This window comes from Trachymyrmex septentrionalis, unplaced genomic scaffold, assembly GCF_001594115.1.
Source record: "Trachymyrmex septentrionalis isolate Tsep2-gDNA-1 unplaced genomic scaffold, Tsep1.0 scaffold37, whole genome shotgun sequence".
Lineage (NCBI taxonomy): Eukaryota > Metazoa > Arthropoda > Insecta > Hymenoptera > Formicidae > Trachymyrmex > Trachymyrmex septentrionalis.
In genome coordinates, this window is record NW_017305536.1 from 548,965 (window position 1) to 568,709 (window position 19,745).

Genomic DNA, 19,745 nt, shown 5'->3' on the forward strand with positions numbered 1-19,745 from the left:
TCCTTTTGGATACGTAATTTAATGACAAAGAATAAAGATAAAGATAAAGACGAAGATAAAGAAAAAGAGCTTTTCCATCATTAGTTGTATATTCTTCTAAATATTACATATTATATAAAGAGTTTGTGTTTAAAAAAATTTAAGCTGTAGAAATATCGTACAACGCATAACATTAAGCCTTACAATGCCTTACAATACGAACTACAGAGATAATTTTTACGCGGTCCACTTGGTTATATCATTAAGAACACAGTACGAGCGTATGTCTCATAATTGGTGTCAACTGGTCGCAATTAATGACACGCACGTAGCCGAGTGTCAGTTCCTCGTAAGATAAGCTGTTTAGCAATCGCGTCATCATTTTACGCCGATTTCGAATGCAGGATGAATTTTTCTTTTTCCTCCTTCTAATCACAATGATTTCAGATCTAATTTGATTCCTCCCCTTTAAAGAGAGAATCTTTCCTACTGTAATTCGAAAAAAAAAGAACACGAGCACCCGTTCCAATGCGCTTTGATTATGCTTTAATGGAAAGTCGGTTCGAAAAGCTAAATATAGTACAGAGGCGGTTAATAACAAAGGATCGATATGATCACGGTGAATAATTTTTTCCCCGAAGAAGCTCACCGCTCGATTATAGGTAACATGTATTTTTCTTCTTTTGCCGTAACGGCATTGTATGCACCTACGTGAGCGGCGCATAAGACATGCACGTTACACGTGTTGTTCACCTGCCTCGTTCAAAGCGAGTCTGTATGACAAGCGACTATGTAACATCTACAAAAGATCAACTTTTTTTCCTAGTATTAATCTCTTAGCGTCGCTAATTATATTTCCTGCAAAATCTACTACAACTCGATGTTACTTTAGATTACGTAAAATTTCGAAAAAATATAAAGTAGTAACCGCCTACAAGACACAATTGAAAGTTAAACGTTTTATTTGATTGATATACATATATATTATATGTGCATGTTGCAATTAATATTTAATATATAAAACGAAAGGAAATGCATTCTACAATTAATTCCGATGTACAATTATATATATAATAATCCGGGAAAAAATGTTTCGTTACAATTATATGTAATTATATAAAATTATATATAATTATAGAAAAAATTGACATATTTTATATATAAAACTATGCTCATATCTATAACATTTTTTCCTGGGAACGTACGTAGGGATTAGAGATCCTTCTAATCGTTAATGTCAGTCTGAAGAGAAGAAAAAGAAGAGAGAGCGAGTACAAAAACTCATACTTTTTAAATTAGAGAAAACAATTCGTAGTTGTTATTAATATAGATAAAAGAATTAATAAAGTAAAATAAATGATAAAATTAATTGTTTGTCATGAAAAATTTTAAGTTCAATTAGAGATATATTAAATTGTATATTATAGTATGTTAGAAATTTTGCAGGAAGCAAATTTAGTCTGTCAAATTAATTAATCACCTGTTATATTAATGAGTACGATCGAAGTAATTGACCTTCGTTAATTTAATGTTAAATTAGCTATAAAAGAAATTACAAATTAATCAATATCGTCGATGTTTTCGAAACATTACAAAATTGTAATAAGTATTATTCATTAAAATAATTATTTAAAGCATCCATCATCTTTATTTTTTTCAACATCGTGTCCATTCTTAATGATCACGATCGTAATTTGTGATTACATTACGTGAATTCTGTATCATTCTCATCTGTCTTTCATCGACGACGTGGGAGTAATCTTAAGTCGTCAGCACCTCCGCGAGCATATCGATACGCGAAATTCGCAATACGCGCGCGCGCAATCGGTGCATGCGCGCGCTCCGGAAGCCGCCTTCGGCTGTCGGCAGTCGGCCAGTCAGCCATCCGTACATTCCGTACAGCCGTAGACCGGAGTCACCAGGGCCAGGCGGCAGGGCCAGGGAGACCGGAGACGACTGACGATTGACGATTGACGATTAACGAGACAATCAGTGACGATGTCGCTCGTGTGGACGTCCATTTAAAGATGGCCGCGTCATCGTGGCCGCCCGATCGTCGTGTCGCGTCGATCTTAGGCGCGTGACGCGTTCTTCGGGGGTTCGCGAGACCTTAGACCGACAAGGCCGGACCGTGGGTCGCCCAGACGTCGACGTCGACGGTATATCCGGACACAGATTCGACACAGTCGCGGACGAAACGGCGGATCGCACCGCCGGACGATGATCTAACGTCTCGCGTGTGTGTGCGACGCGTGTGATATATCATGAATTGTCATCAGATACTTAGCGGCGCCTGCAATGCGGGCGATCGCTGCTACGCGGTCGGTTCCGTCGAGGGAATATCCTTCACCGTAAGTTCTACGAAATAACGGTCGCGCTTTCATACGGCGCGTCCTTGGGCGATTGGCCAACCTTGCCAATATCGTCAAAGAAATTTCGTACGTGATCGTAAAAGTCGATACGCACTCTCGCATTATGGAAGTCAGCTGATCGAATGACACTTTGATTAGGCTTACAAACGTGGGACATTTACGTCTCACGAGTTTCTAGTTTTCTTCGACAAACGGCAAATGTATATTTTTTATTGTTTTATTTATATATTTTATCTGATATTTTTGAAGCGTTGCGAATTAAATTATAAAATCTTTTTTATTAATTTTTTACTGACTTTTGTAATAGTTAGCTGTCAAAAGATTTTATCAAAGATAGTGATAACGATAGTGTGATAGTGTATCATATCGAAAGGACAGACTTAAGATTTGATAAGATAATATGCTTAAATAATGGTTAAATTTATTTGAAGGCAGAGTTAAAAGTATGTAATAGTAACAGATTGATTATTATCTGTTTATTCTGTTTATTAGGCGTATGCAGCTGGTTGTAATATTGTGATTTTGGCCAATAATTTTGAACGAGTTCAAATAATTCCTGGAGCAGTGCATAATTACATCAGGATTAGCTGTCTGGACTGTAGTACAGACACAGGAAAAATAGCTGCAGCCTATGAAAATCAAGTCTGCATTTTTGAGCCGACGCCGCTCATACACAGCACCTGTTCACATGTTTGTATTATAACTGTTCTGTTACATATTTTGATATATATTTAAGAACTCGTTTAGATTTTTATTAAATTTTTTGTAAATGTTTTTTTTATAGCAATTAGAATACAGATGGGTTCAAACAGGAAGTCTGCAAACAGAATCGAATATTACTTCTTTGTCATGGAATTTAGAAGGAACAAGATTGTTAACAGGTGGCGAACTGTTACAATTGTGGCACCAAAATATCACTCCATTTCAAGAAGAGCACAGTAAGTTTATCTTCTCATAGAGAATTTATTTGTTTTTGTTTTATTAAAACAAAATTGATATTTTATATTTAATATTGGAAAATTATCTTCAAGTGTTAAAATATATTTTGTGTTAAAATATATCTTTTTCTCTGACAATTATTATATTTTAATACTTTATGAAAATTTCAAAATAGTAAAATTATCGTATTTTTCATCACTTGATGCAGCGACATTACCTACAACTACAAAGCTGAAAATGTTACAAACAGAAGAAGTCAGCACTACTGGAAACAATCATAACGTTACAGCAAACATTTCTCAGGATTTCATTTCTCGTGAGTTCATTCTTTTCGAGAATGAACGTATAGTGTTGATGTTATTTGCATGTTAATGTATCATAGCTTTGCTAACCTATCGCATTTTTATAATTATGAAACTTGATTATCTGCATACCTCATCCAATTAGAATGAGAATTACAAAATCAAAACATGCATCAGAATGAATTTAATAAATTTATTTTTGTGATTGATGTTGCGATTAAAAATTTTGATTTTGTTATACACACACACACACACACACATATATATATGAAATATCTGCAAAGATTGATAATTTTAATATGATTTAAAAACGTTTGTTTAATTCTTGGGCTTGTTACATTGAACATTTTAATTTACACAGCTTGTTATTGCACAACATGAAAAAATACGCATTATATTATTATAAAATATATATTATAAATCTTTTATACAAATAATTAAATATAATTTAAGACATTATCTTTTGCATTAGAGAGAGACTCTATTAAGGTTCCTGAGTAATATCATCATATCATATCAGTAATGGTCAATATCACTACAGCCATATTGAATCATGACGTCAGAAACGAGAAATGACATATTAATTTTTATTACATGCCATTTATAAATAAAGGCAATTTGGATAAAACAAAATGATGAGATTGCTTTAAAACATTTGGAAAAATGGATGAAAACTATGCTTATCTCCCTTGACAGTTAGTAAATAATCGTAAAAAGTGATAAAAGGCACATGTAAGTGAAAATAAGTATGCGCATTGAATAAAAGCACTTAACGTGCCTTTTATCACTTTTTATAATTATTGACTATCAGGGGGGATAAGCATAGTTTTCGTCTATTTTTATAAATGTTTTAAAGCAATCTCATCATTTTATTTTATCCAAATTGTCTTTATTTATAAATGGCACGTAATAAAAAATTAATGTGCCATTTCTTGCTTCTGACGTCATGATTCAATATGATTGTAATGTTTACTCAGAAGCCTTAAATATTAGTCTTTTTTATTTGAGTTTTTGATATGTGCATTTTATTATATCCAAAAACAATTTTACTATATTAAAACAAATTTATTTTTTAGCAGCTGGTACAGTAACATTCTCAATTGGAGGGGAAGCTGAAAGTCCTGGGCCTGGAGACACATCTATTGCAAATGATCCAGGCGGTTGGAACTGTGTATGGAAATGTCGTACGGCTACACCAGTCCATCTTATGAGTTTTAGCCCCGATGGCACTTTGTTTGCAACAACAGGAATGAACGATAGATTAGTCAAAATATGGTTTGAAAATAAACAATGTATGTATTTTTATTGAATTATTAATTGATCTTTCTTTGTCTATATAAACAGTTATTAGATTTATTCTTTATTTCCAGTATTTCCAGCAAAAAGCATAGATCATACAAGTTTTTCTCAGTCCGTGGGTAGTGACAATTTTAGTTTTGTTTATGTTGCACATCCACGTGCTGTAACGCACCTTTCTTGGCGCAAAACAAGTAAATACATGCCAAAGTAAGTAAATCTACGATCGAATCAATGATACTGATATTATTTATATATATTATTTGAACGATATAACAAACATTATTCTAAAAATATTTTTTCTATACGTAGAGTTAAAATGTATAACTTTATCATAAATTAACATTTATACGAATAATGTCCATTTCTATCAATGTAGATTAACTTCAATCTTGGTTTAAATTACTTTTTATCTAACAAAGAATAAAAAAAAGATAAAGAATACTTTTTATCTTTTTTTCTAGTTCTAAGAATTAGAAAACCATAAAGAGTAAATTAAACCATGATTAAAAGTTAATTGACATTGGTAGAAACGGGTATACAAGAAATATATATGATTCTCCGTATGTAACAAATATACTATTTGTGCTACTGTGAAATGGTTTTTTGTAGTAAAAAGACTAAGTAAAGTTAAACAATATAACAAGCAAAAATAATATTTACATGTAATAATTCGTTTTGTCACAAATTAGAGGCTCTGTGTCCAATATGTTGGTCACTTCATGTCGCGATAATATTTGTCGAGTGTGGGCAGAAACGATACCGCCTGAAATCGAAGGTTTAGCTAACATGAGTCAGTTTGAAGGCTCCGATAGGCATGGTCATCATGGCAAGCATCGTCATCATAATATGCACAAACATCGATTTATGCAGCGGCTCAAACATATGAAGTATGTTTGAAGAGATGAGAGAAGAATTTGATATTTTTTTATTTGCTATTTAGTTTTAAAGTATAAAGAAAGCTGTATTTTTATAATGCTTTGAAATAATATATATGAAATGGAAATAATATATATGAAATTTTGATGAAAGGAAATGATATATAAAATTTTCTGTTTATAGAACATGTTTTCATATTCGACGACATGCTAAACAACAACATCAAGCTGGCCATACAGCACCGACTTTACCAACGCTTCCATCTACATATTCTGTACACGATTTTCATAATAATTATCAAACTTCTGGTCATTACCCAGGAATGCATTTCCACTTGGCAGCCAGTATTAATGCAGAAACTGGTATAGTATTAATGTTTATTACGCAATACATAAAGTAGTGTAAAAATTTTGTTTTTTACATTAGTATTACGTCTTCTTTTGAATATTATTGAAATATTGGTAATCGTCAGTGGATAGTATACGTTCATGTTATAGATATACCGCTAGTACCAAGCCTAATTACTGGAGACCCCGAAAGAGAACCGAATTTTATTTTACACTGGCTAAATAATAAGGAAATGCATTTTACCATGCAAGCCGAAAACATACTGCAAGAATTAACTCGTAAAGTAGTGGAGAAAGAAGAAGGTTTGCAACATCAAGATGCTGAACATGTGGAACATGATTCTGAGGATGAATGTACACCAAGTATGCATTTGATTTATTCGATTGCGTATTATTGAAAATTGTTGAAAAAATACAGTTACTAATAACAATATTCTTCTTTTTAGAAAAAGGTGTTCGGCTGCAAACAGCTCAGAAACCAATCGTTGGTGGCCGGTCAATGAGTCAAGAAGATCACAGTAGTGATGAACATCATACTGCACATACTACCTCATCTCATCACAGTTTAGCACATAGTGTGCACTCTCATCCCAGTCTTAGGTACGTTTTCCAAATCTATTTTTCTTGCCAATTCTTTCAACACATTATATATAAAATTCTATTCTATTAAAAATAAATTTATATTACAGCAATACAACCTCCATTAACTCTATAGCGACGGATGCAACATCCACAATGAATCACGCACCAGATTCATTGGACACAAAGATAGAAACGTTGCTACGTGATTGGCATCACAATCCAGATTTGCTGTTCTCGATACATCCGATAGACGGAAGTTTCTTAATTTGGCATATTGAATGGTTAGATGAATATCACCCCGGATCTTTTCGACAAGCCCAAATTTCATTTTCTACTCGTATTCCGAACGCATTTCCGCTCGGCGACGCATCGACAATGAGTCATAATGTATCGATGTACTCTCACAATACTGGTGGACCTTTATTGAATATTCGTGAAGTTGCAAAATCTTCGACAAAAACAAATGATCCCAATGAAGTCGCGAATCCCTTACCTAGTCTAATAGAGCAAGACGAAGAGCAATCTACTTTGACTTCTAAAACAGGTCAGGAACTATTGAAAAATATAGAAAATACAAATGATCAAAATCAAACGAAAACTGAAAGTAATGCATTAGAAAGTAATAAGAATGGACAAGATGCGGATCTATTGGCTCATCCTAGTCCGATTGTTTCTATGGTGTCAAAGCACTCGAATGGTACTTTAAATTTATGGCAGTTAACGTTTGCGGATAAAACGAAATTTTCACAAGTGTTGAGCATAGGACATGCATGCAGAGCTTCCGGGCACCGCTTCCGTGTAAACGACATCACTTGCCATCCTGTCTTACCTCTACTTGTAACAACTTCCCATCATAATATACCCGAATTTTCTGGTACTCAATCAACGGAATCCAATGAAAATCTCGACAGCAAGCACGACTCTTGTAAGGATAAGGATATTATGTCACCCACTGGATTTTGCAGCGAATTGATATTATGGCGCGTAGATGCTGTGGGGCCTTTATCTAAAAGCGGTGGAGTTTCTGAATTGGCACGTATCAATTCGCCCGAGATATCGGCGTTTAGTAACGTAGCCTGGATCCCGACATTATTACCAAGTACAACATTAGGCAATTTATCCAATTCTCCCAGTGCCTGCTTCGTAGCTAGCGATGGAGAGTGTTTAAGGGTTTATCAAGCTGTTATTGATGCTAGAACGTTACTTGCTGAGGTATCGATCAGTGAGAGAAGAAGCAGGATGATGGATTCCATGGCTAGTCTTTCGACGGATATGTCATCGGATGATGGCGTTAGGCACTCCATTCATGATAGGATAAAAATAGTATCTCAGCAGTCAACCGCGAGACCAGGATGCGTCATACAGCTCGACGCTATTGCCGATGCTACTCATGATTGGCAAAACACGCAGTTCCTTCATGTCTTTCAAGAGCAATTGATCACGGGCGAAAGAAACGATGAGAAGCAACCCGGTATCGACACATCGGTCAATGATTTAGGACTCATGGAGTCTACGTTGGACGCTATGGTGGATCTGCAACAATCGGCAATCTTCGAAGAGCCATTCTACATAGTGGTCCTTGAGCGTACGCAGCAGGGCACTACCGTGCACATGTGGCGATTGGTCATAGCGTCGCAACCGGAAACTACTGGTTTGTCAGGCTCGATGATGTATGTGCCAGATTCTCATTTAGTTCAAGACGAGGATGATGAGGGAACACCCGGTAGATTGAGTCACGCGGAAGGCAGACGATCTCGCAGAGCCAGTCAAACCGGTGGCCGAAGTCGTCGCGATAGTCAAGCTGACCTGGACTCAACGTTCCTTCCTCGTCGCCATCAAAACAGTCACGTTCTTATCACCACCACGAAAGTCTGTACGCAAGAATTGCCATTACCTGACGGTGTGGAGGTGATTCACGCTGCTCCCGCCGCGGGACATTTGAGTAGTTCCTCGATATATCCTGCTTGCTTTGCACCATACATCATTGTCACGGCTTGTAGCGACAGTACTGTGCGTTTTTGGAAATGTAAGGTAACGAAGAAGCCGGATGACAAATTGGACTACGAATGGTGCGAATGGGAGATGACCAGGAAAGATCAGGAATCTACTATTGATATTACTGGTCAACCGTTGAATATAAGCGCTGCTTATAGCGGGCGTATTGCTTGCGCTTATAAGTATGGAAAATCGTTTACGCGTCCAACGAAAAACGATCCGGACTCACGTTACGTGAATCTTTGCGTCGCTATATACGAATGCGAAAGCACAGGTGGCAGCGAATGGATATTAGAAGATACAATTCATCTGAAGAATATTCATCTGCCACGAATACCGGTGGATCAGCATTTGGATCTTAGTTACTTGTATGATAGTAGATTCTTGCAGAAGAAACAACGACTCACTCAGGTATTACAGACTCTCAGTCATGAGGATATAAGGTCTTCGAGAAATGGAGAAAACGGTGATTCCACGAAAGCTGGTCTGCTGGCGGTTCCATCGTTCAGTACCTTGCAATCTTTGCGGAAATCGATCATAGAGAACGGTAACACGTGTCCGCTCACGCAGAAGCATTTAGTGCAGCTCGACTGGGTATCCAAAGAGGACGGCTCGCATATTCTAACTGTAGGCGTTGGTTCCAAAATTATGCTCTTCACTCCGGTATGCTCGGATCTGGCGCAGGCTAACATGAAAGCAATGAAGGAATCTCAAAGCAACAATAGACCGATACTGAGAAAGACCTCGTCGTTAGCTCAGCCGCAATTCGTTGACGAGATCCGATGGATGAAGCTGCGCAAGATCGAGCTGACGACGGCAGATGGCTTGCCGCCACTGCCCATGCAAATATCCTGGGTGCGCGATGGCATTCTGGTCGTTGGCATGGATTCCGAAATGCACGTGTACTCGCAATGGAAGCCGAATCCGAAGAATGACTGCTTCCATTCGAATCTGCAGCATCAGGAGTCCGACGAGTTCCAAGCAAGTCGAAACTTACGCGATGAGGATCTACGCACGTTAGCACACGAGACATCTCAGAGGCGGCTGGCAAACGTGTCTTCTATGCCACATTTGTCGCGTGTTAGCAGCATCAATTTAACAATGCTGGACGCCAAGAAAAAGCGCGGTATACAGAACGAGAATTTGAGTTTCGACTATATGCCAGATTACGGGCTGTTCGAAGCATCGAGGATAGCTTGTCCAGTTTTGCCACAGTATCATCCTAAACAGTTGATGGAACTATTGAATTCGGGTAAGATCAGATGGGTGAAAGCTATACTGGCGCATCTTGTCCGATGTATAGGTAGTTCCTGCTCTTTGCGAGCCGACGATGAGAATCTGGTGAAACAACGTAGTGGCTGGTCGCGATCGAGAACAATGTCAGTAAGTTATATGGGCACAACATCGCCGCTGGAACCGAGAGGTTCGACTACACAGATACCGGAGGAATTGACGCTGGATTATGCAGAGATTACATCCATCTCTCCACTCCCGTTGTGGACTCTATTGGTGGCCGACAAAGAAACGAATCTACCGCATCAACAAAGCGAGGATAAGCATGATTACAACGAGCTATTCGACAGCAATTTGGACGAAGGAGAATCATTGGACGATATGTTGGATGAGGATTACGAATGTTCGCGGCAAAAGGACAGACGGTCTTCGGTGCCGGAGAGACAAGGAATCTCTCACTTTGGTCCCAGGCAAGGCAGACTGTTATCACGTCTCTTGACTCACACTCATCTTCCGGGCCTGTCCAGTCTCGACCAAATGCATCTGCTTGCGTTGGCGGATACCGTGTCGACGTGTAATGTCGATTTCGCAGAAAGATTCGCAAACGATGCGGCAAAAAATGCGATCGCCAAGGAAAATCTAACAGGCATTCCGGACGGCGAAACTGTATCCACCGATTCGCTGGACGACTGTGGCCTCAGATTCCTCTTGGCAATGAAACATTACAATTATCTGATACGCTGCTTACCATTGGTACAAAGAGCGCAATTCCAGAAACAGGGTATCGCGTCGAATAATCTCGTGTGGGCGTTTCATTCTGAATCTGAGGAAGAATTACTGGGATTAATTCCATCTTATGCCAAAGGTCAACCAAAATGGTCTGTATTGAAGGAGCTCGGTGTAGGTTGGTGGATTAGAAGTAATACGGTGTTGAAGAAATGTGTGGAGAAAATAGCGAAAGCCGCTTTCCAATATAAACAAGATCCTTTGGATGCAGCTGTCTATTATTTAGCGATGAAAAAGAAGAATTTAGTGTGGGGTCTGTTTAGAAATAAACGAGACGAACGAATGACCACCTTCTTCTCAAATAATTTCGCTGAGAATCGATGGAGGAAGGCGGCTCTGAAGAACGCTTTCGCTCTGCTTGGAAAGCAACGATTTGAACACGCGGCCGCATTCTTTTTACTTGCCGGAGCGTTAAAAGATGCTATCGACGTGTGCTTAGATAAACTGAACGACATCCAACTCGCGATGGTGATAGCTAGACTTTACGAAAATGATACATCGTCTCCTAATATGAGAAGATTATTATATGAAGAAATCCTAGGTTGCGATAAAGACGGGCAAAATCAAGATATGAGCAGAGTGCATCCTGATCCTTTCTTGCGTAGCATGGCTCTATGGATCTTGAAAGATTATTCTGGCTCTCTCAATACTTTACTCTTGACCAATGTCGGTCATATGCATCCACAATATAATGATGAATCTGATAAACCAGAAGGAACAACAGGTAAATAATATTAATGTTTTTGTTTGTAAATTACATGAATTAACTCTTAAAATAGACGTTTTATTCCTTAATTTTTCCTTAATTTCAGCAAATCCAAACGTTTTCAACTTTTATGTTTATCTTCGTACGCATCCATTATTAATCAGACAATATATCGCGTCCACCGCGCAAGATAAGAAGAAAGGACATTCTGTAGTAATTTCGGGATTCAGTTATGGCACAGAAACAAAGAGTCAGCCAGATAAACAATTATTGTTAGAAGATAGTATTACACCATTGGAAAGGCAACTGTATTTCACAACAGCACATGCACACTTTAAGGCTGGCTGTCCAGCCCTTGCCCTCGAAGTTTTATCTAAATTACCTAATAAAGTTATGGAAACAAATGGTGAAGATTCTCCAAGTAAGTAATATATACATATATTCATTAATTAATTGACAAACTGTAAATTCTAAATTGAAAATGTTACGATTTTTCCATTTTAACAGGTTTACTAAACAGTCCAAGTAAGGCTAGAGCTCAAGATTCTCAAATAGATACCGGTATTATTAATTGGGAAAATAAGTCGAATCCAATAAATAATAAAGGTACATAGAGCTATCATTATTTTAAATAAAGTTGAAAAATATTAAGAATATATGAAGCTAATGAAATACTGTTTTTAGAAACAGCTGGTGATGATACGGATTGGGGTACATCATCATTTGAGTGGTCTCAGAGTAGCAAGCGCATGGAAGAAGATAAATTAGAATTAAATTGGGATGATGATGAGACGGGTGAAGACGCCGATAGTCCTCCTATGAGTATGAAACTCGATAAAAAAGAGCAGGATAATGTGCATAAGTTAGAAAATGATAACAGTAAGACTTTCCTTCTTTTCTTTGTGAATTAATTTTTACATAATTTTATTATTAATAAAACTGATTAATGTTTTAGAAGACGTGGTAAAATCAGCTGGACCATTGGATATTATGGCACAACAGCTAAAATTCGTGGCTTGCTTGAAAATCTTAATGGAAGAACTGTCTACATTAGCGACAGGTTTTGAAGTGGACGGAGGTCAGCTACGATATCAACTCTACGTGTGGTTGGAACGAGAAGTAGATGCATTGAGACAACTTTGCAGCTACAGTACTAACGTAGATGGAGATGTGAACAACGCAGCAGAATGTAAATTTTTTTATTTTGCATACATATATTTATCATGAATAACATCGTAATAATTTTTCAACAATTATGGATTAGTAAAAATCGATGATGGTGTTAAAAAAAATTTTCAGATGAAGGAGGTATGGTTGACGATGTACCACCATATAAACCTGGTGAACAACCAACATTACATCAAATACTAGTAGCAGAGAAATTGGATTTTGAAGCTAAAGTACAGAGAGCTGCAAAGAGGAAGAAATGGCTGAAAGGTTGATTGCATTAATTAGATCTTTATATTATCTAATTAAATGTTTTAATTTAAGAAATTATTATATTTAACAAAAACTATTTGCAAATATTTTATCTTCTAATAAATAAGAGAAAGACAAAATTGATTAATATCGTATGATTTTCAGCTAACGAGACATTGTTGAGGACATTATTATCGTACTGTTCATTGCATGGTGCATCGGGTGGAGGTTTAGCGTCAGTAAGAATGGAATTGGTACTCTTACTACAAGAATTGCAACAAGAAAAGACTCAACAACAATTGCTCAGTCCTCTTCCGTTTCCTACTACACTACCCTTACTAAGTGCCAGCGTCGCTTGCAACAAGACTGTCGTTGCTGATCCAGTTCGACATCTGCAAGTATGTCAAAACCCATATTGATTTTCTTTTTTTCTTTTGTACCGATATACAACACTATTATTGTCTTTTATAGTCTCTCGCTCATGATATGCTACAAACATTAGTAGAGCTACGCAATCCGCCAATGCCTAACAGAAATACACATTATTGCGAAGTATTCATCATGAGAGATTTAGCGGTGGCACTTAGCGCCTGTATTTATCAGTCGCTTTGCGATTCAGACACATTTGTTATGAAACATCACCAGCCTGATAGGTAAATTATATGGTTTTATATTGTTAATTAAATTAATTAAATATTATACAAGATATCGTTAATCAGATATTATATATATATATATTTTTTGACTTTTTTTTAGTTTTCCGGCAGTCGCTGAAGTAGAAACATCTTCGGGTGGTCATTTGGTAGCCTCAAATAGATACCATCGACGATATTCGACGGATGATGGTGTATGCATAACTACCTCACCTTCTAAATGGCCAGGCGTGACAAATTTGCGTGCATTATTAGCTCGGGAGAAAGACGAAGACACACCGAAGCTGAATATTCTGCTCTGTGAGGCTTTCGTGGCAACATATATGAGCCTCTTCATCTACGCTCTCTCAAGTTGCGACAGTCACATTTTATATAGACTAGTAGGACAACACTTCGATAACAATACATGGGCTTCTCTCTTTGGAGGAGGCGTTAAGAAGCTGTTACGTGTCGCGAGCACCACTAATAGTCAGGTATGGTCCTTTGTTAGTACATTTTGCAAATGTTGCTTTTTTTTATCTTTACGTTTCTTTATCAGGGTGGTAATACGAATAGTGTCGAACGAACCGATAGTGTGACGAGCGAAATCCAAAGTACCGCCAGCGGTATGTGGAACACTATGACATCGTTGACTAAACAACGCGTCAAACTGAATATGAAGCTATTAGGACAGTTTACGGGTCAACAGCCAAACATGAAGGAAGATAAGCCTACGTACAGGGAACAGTTTGTTTCACCGCAAATGAGTATGATCTCCTATTTTCTTATGAAGGTATGGATGTTTAGAACAAATATCGAAAGATTCTGCATATCTGCGTATCTGTATTTTACTATTTTGACTAATTATAAATCGATACTTTTCTAGCCACGAATAGAGACTGAATATGCAGATGAAATTGATTATGATTCTTCCGATTCAGCGGTATCTGACTTAGATTCTCCAGACGATGAGGAAGACGTATTTGACACGGGTTCGAAGCCAAAGACTAAACCAAAAGATAATACAGAGCATAGTAATTCCAATTCGTATAGTTGGAACGTAATGAGATTAGCAATAGTTAAGATATTGCAACAACAATTACAAGATTTCTTGACTATTGCCGGCATAGAAATGCAAGGTAATACAATATCTTATAAATCTCTTAAGTAATATATATGACAATGATAATGTTAACATTAAGGTAATGTCTATTATTTTAGAATTACCTGTAAGTAGTCCGCTAACTCACGGTACACTGGGTATCGTTGCACAATGGCAAGAGTCTTTACGCGAAGAATTGGAACTTAAAGGTCCACCCCCAGCGAATTATATACCCGGCTGTGCGCCGGATCCTTCTCCTACACCGGGAAAACCGGCTATTCATAAATATCGATCATTATTAGAGAAAGGAAATACACCTTTTAAGTGAGCACATTTTATTTAGTTAAAAATTGAAAATTAAAAGAGAATGAAGGAACTATTAAAAAATATATTCTCATGATTTCAGTACGCGATTGGCATCCGCAGCACCTACCAATCGTTTATGGTGTTATTTAGTCAGACAGGAATTGGTTCAGGATATTTTCATCCGTGCAGTATTTGGGAAACGACGATCTCTGTCGACGATACTTGAAAGTAATCAGTCAGTTGTTGATAGCGTACATCGTGGAACTGGAGAAGATAAGGGTAGTGATAGTGGCACTACAAGCTTGCCAGAACCAGTCAGGATAATCCATAAAGAACAAGATAGCATCAGTGCCTTCTGTCTTAATCAGGTATCTGATTTTAACTTTTTCCCAGCCATAATTACTCTCTAAGAAAATTTTAAGCAGATTTTAGATTGCCTCGATAATATTTTATCTATATTAAATTTCTGCAACATAGTAATATAATATTGAGTGATTGAGTGTAATTGATGATCGTATATATAGGTAAACCCAGGTTTAATGGCCCTTGCTACACCTCGGGAAGTACAAGAGATGAACATTTCTCTGCTCCTAGAACTTCCATCGTGGTTGGAAGATGAATGCGAATTTGATATTATTAATTTGAATAAACAACCTGATCCAGAGCCTGTACCGCCAACCAGTTTCTTAGTTATACAGGTATGATTTAACAATATCTTTATATTAATATGATAATAAATTGTACTTATTAATATAATAGTAAATTTTACACACCTATCATTTACAGACAGCAGCAGATCGTCCTTTGTTGGCGCAAAGTCCTCAGCAAAACAGCCCCCAACCCCATTCAGGTATAGCCAGTCAAAGTGGACGTGGCGCGAGTGTGGTGAGTTTCTAATTATATCACAATTTAAGTAGTAAATAATATCAAAAGTATCACATTATTATATATATCATAAATTAATAGATTTTTTTTAATTAATGAAATGTTTCGGTGACAGAATTTATGACATAATCTTAAATATGACCAAATCAAAGACATTTTATTAATACAATTTAAATCGTGTAAATATATTGTAATTCAAATTAATTTATGTGAAGAATATTTTTATTTTTTTAAATTTTTTATCTATATATTTGTACTAACACTTATCGTTTGATATAACACCTTTGAATGCTGAGTTTATTTTAAAACATAAAAATAAAATAAATTTTACTTTCCCTCTTTGATATATTGCATTTATTTATTTGTTATATCTCAGAGTATTTATTATATTATATCTCAGAGTAGAGAGAATTTATTTTTATTTTGAGTGTAACTGTGTAAATCTCACTATGTATTGTTTTAATATGCATATGTGTGCGTGAATGTAAAATATGTGCAATTAATCATTACTATATATGCAAGAGATATATCTAATGAAATTAATTAACTCATAGAAGGCTTATTGTAACTGAGGAAGTACTTGCAGTATTTCCAAGACTGATATACAATTTTTAAGTTGCTTACAAATATTTACAATAAGAGTTTCCTGGTAAATTAACAGGTTCTAAGGAGTTTTTAATGAACTTTATTCACAAAAATCTATATCGACTTAAATAGGAAGTGTGTTGTCTATCCAGGATATTCTGATAAGAATCATTATATGTGTACCTAAGTTCCCGCATATACATTGTATATTGTTTGACATCACTTCATCTAAAGCGTGTACTAATATCTTTGTTTTGTCTTTGATACGAAAATAACATTATTAGATAATACTTATACATTGACAATCAAAATGATACGAGTCTAGAAGCAGTATTTTGCACCAAAGATTATAAAAAAATCATTCATTGCATGATATATATATATATATATTAAGACCAAAATGTGCACTGTCTCACATAATATCAGGAAAACGGCTGAATTCAAGGCTTGCTTGTTTTACATGATAAATATTGGAAACAAATTTATCACATATCTCTATTTGTGTAAAACTAATAAAGTTTGTTGACAATCTGGTGATTTATTTCTCTCTCGACAAATCGAAACTATTAACAATAACATTTGTCCATTAAACTTTAGAAAGAAAAGTATAGCAATTTTCTTATAAGTCATTTTTCGAGAATGTGTGGATATAAAGGAGAGAGAGAGAGAAAAAGAGAGAAAACATTGGCGAGACAAGCCTTGCAAGTCGTGAATGTGGTATACTCGGTTAGGGTAGCACAAGTGGTGACGGAGACAATGTTGCTTGTTCAATGCTTGCCTAACATCTAACTTGGTCTGCGTCACTGAACTGGCGGCTCATTCGCTCGCTCAGATGAAGGGGATGCCTGCTTTTCCTGGCTCCCACGACCTGCGTTTCTGTCAATTTGTTGCCGATAGGAGCAAACACTTATTAAAGCCGGTGAGATTTACATCTAACAGACCCTAGTCTATCCTAGTGCAAATTTCATGTTTAACTTTTTTGGGTAACAAGCAGGTATCTGATTTGTAATATGTTAAAGCTGATAATAACGTCCTTTATAACAGTTTTATTGCAATTTCATTGTGAAAATCTAAGATTATCTAAACAAAAAATTAGAATTTCTGAGATTGTTAAGAATATTTTTTAATTTTTTATATATATTGCAAGTCAGATATATCTTGAATTTCCAAAGGATCTTACAGTTTAACCATAAGATCTGTTTTAGAAATATTTAGCCATTATCATTTTATCTAAAAGCTCAATATGCACAATGCATTGGTTCGTATTTTTCTTTGCTTACATTATTAGTATATCATAATATGATAGAAAGATTTATAAAAAAGAAATATTAGTATATTTGATTGGCAAATATGTTTCATCTGCTCTTGAATATTTTCATAGATGTTATTTATAATTCATGGATGAAACACAGTGTTCTTATCACAAGTTACGTTGAATATATTAAATGAATATGATTGGATGTAAATTTAATGCATGTACTATGCAAACTGCTCGACTGATTGTACATATAATTTTTTTTCACAAATAAGTATCCAATTTTAAACATTACACTTTTCATGTTCTGTCAGTATAAGGATCATAAGACTTGGATGTGTAGAGATCTATTACATTTCGTTATACAATATGAACCCACATTTGTGTACATGCCCACATGTTGATTCAACGTTTACAAACCGCTAATCCGTAGAGATAAACATTAGAACAGCTAATTCCGCAAGCTAGTGGGCCGAAAAGTTTCAGCCGAATATTAATTACAAATTGTTTTAACTGGAAACTCCCTGCAATGTTTGAAACGCATGCTACATGTTTGTTATATGCAACTTCATTAAACCTTTGCGTTATAACATAACACCCAGACTGCGTTATACCTTAATATTACTGAATGTGTTTATGAAATTACGTTTAATTCTGCTGGAATATTACATATCTATAAATACATATATTTTTATCTTGAATCTTTTCATTCGTAAATTCAATAGATTATATTCTATTCCGACAGATTCTGAAACATAAAATCGATGGAATCAGGAGAATCTCTTCCCACCCACTTTTACCATTATGTGAGTATATTTGTTATCCTGATAAACGCACGAATATACGTCCTACGAATTTTTCTTCTTCATAGCCATATTGAAATAGCGAAAATTTTGAAGTAATTAATTAACGTGTTTATTACTTTTTTATGTGACGATATCAGACTTAACCGGATCACAAGATGGTTCTGTATCGTTATGGGAGTGGGGACATCAGACAGCCGTTGCTACTCCGAGAGCACCTGGTACTTTTGCCAAAGTGACTCGCGTACGTTTTTCTCAGCACGGCAACAAATTTGGCGTGGCTGATTCCGATGGTCATCTGAGTCTGTTCCAAGTGGCCTGCCGAGAAGGAACAGCTCGACCATTCTTTGTAAGAATCTTGTAATTTATCTAAAAAATGTTAAGAGTATATCATTCAATATTTATATCTTATCGGCATTGCCAAATCTGTTTTAGACTTATCAGTGCCACACCAAAGTGACCTCGGATTTCGTCTTCCTTGGCGCATGTAGTCTTGTAGCCACTGCAGGTCATGGCTCAGAAGGACGGAACGTAGCGTTATGGGACACATTACTTCCGCAAAACAAATCTCTTGTACAAGGTACGAATATTCGATGTATAATCACATATATATATTTAACACTTGTTAATTATTCTTTCTTTAATTACGATGCGATTATATTTTGTCAGGCTTCATGTGTCACGATCAGGGAGCTAGTGCGTTAATTTTGGCACCACAGCATCAGCTGCTGATCAGCGGCGGCAAGAAAGGTGACATTAATATATTTGACGTGCGACAACGGCAACAAAGGCAGAGATTTCAAGCGCACGAGTCAGCTATCAAATGTCTAGCACTCGATCCGCACGAGGAATTTTTCGTTAGCGGGGCAGGTGATGGTGATATTAAGGTAAAAGAATTCATCTCTTCAAATCGCGACTTCTCAATGAGGTGTCATACATTCCTTCGTTTCCATATTGTAATGAGCGAACATTTTGTCCACAGATATGGGGTTTGACCGTCCATTCTCTTCTCTATTCGTTTCCTAGTGAACATCCACGATCTAGTTTCTTCAAAAACATAGGGCAGGTACTGTAATATTGCAATTACCGATTCGTTTAAACACGAAACGGAGATATAACGTTATCATTTGTTGCCAGGGCGTTACCCAGTTACACGTGGATTCCGCGGGTCGATTGTTTTCATGTGGAGCAGATGGTTCGATGAAAGTCCGTCAACTGCCAGAACGCGATTGTGTAATACAAACGCTTTATTAGGATTAAAAAAAAGAAAAAGAAGTGAATACCGTTAAGTATATTATGCGAAAGAATCGATATTTATTGATTTTATATATATATATATATA

At 36.3% G+C, this 19,745-nt stretch overlaps 1 protein-coding gene across 6 annotated transcripts; it reads left to right on the forward strand.

The window, feature by feature from the left end:
* The first annotated feature begins 1,855 nt into the window (after positions 1 to 1,855).
* LOC108750673 (dmX-like protein 2) lies at positions 1,856 to 19,708 on the forward strand. 6 transcript variants are annotated; one of them, XM_018490318.1, is made up of 32 exons: positions 1,856 to 2,330; positions 2,844 to 3,041; positions 3,136 to 3,289; positions 3,499 to 3,606; positions 4,672 to 4,884; positions 4,963 to 5,098; positions 5,581 to 5,778; positions 5,951 to 6,129; positions 6,265 to 6,477; positions 6,561 to 6,714; positions 6,804 to 11,434; positions 11,523 to 11,837; positions 11,924 to 12,022; positions 12,101 to 12,295; positions 12,372 to 12,605; positions 12,716 to 12,853; positions 13,001 to 13,233; positions 13,307 to 13,488; positions 13,592 to 13,961; positions 14,027 to 14,260; positions 14,354 to 14,606; positions 14,689 to 14,893; positions 14,976 to 15,243; positions 15,400 to 15,573; positions 15,662 to 15,760; positions 17,178 to 17,264; positions 18,346 to 18,406; positions 18,544 to 18,752; positions 18,839 to 18,983; positions 19,073 to 19,290; positions 19,386 to 19,469; positions 19,541 to 19,657. In XM_018490318.1, exons 1-32 carry the CDS (start codon positions 2,244 to 2,246, stop codon positions 19,655 to 19,657), a joined length of 10,191 nt encoding a protein of 3,396 aa, XP_018345820.1. In that variant the 5' UTR covers positions 1,856 to 2,243. The 6 variants fall into 6 exon arrangements, with proteins under 6 accessions (XP_018345820.1, XP_018345821.1, XP_018345822.1 ...); XM_018490316.1 differs by having other exon boundaries at positions 2,244 to 2,330; positions 4,669 to 4,884; positions 19,541 to 19,708; XM_018490319.1 differs by lacking the exon at positions 17,178 to 17,264 and having other exon boundaries at positions 4,669 to 4,884.
* Positions 19,709 to 19,745: the final 37 nt, after the last annotated feature.

What these genes read in the sequence shown, in the direction of transcription:
- LOC108750673 (XM_018490316.1), top strand. Translation starts at nt 2,244, where the DNA reads ATGAATTGTCATCAGATACTTAGCGGCGCCTGCAATGCGGGCGATCGC. An exon ending in TTCTCAGGATTTCATTTCTC is followed by an intron (nt 3,607 to 4,668) that starts GTGAGTTCATTC and finishes TTTATTTTTTAG; the next exon opens with CAGCTGGTACAGTAACATTC. An exon ending in AAATGGTGAAGATTCTCCAA is followed by an intron (nt 11,838 to 11,923) that starts GTAAGTAATATA and finishes CCATTTTAACAG; the next exon opens with GTTTACTAAACAGTCCAAGT.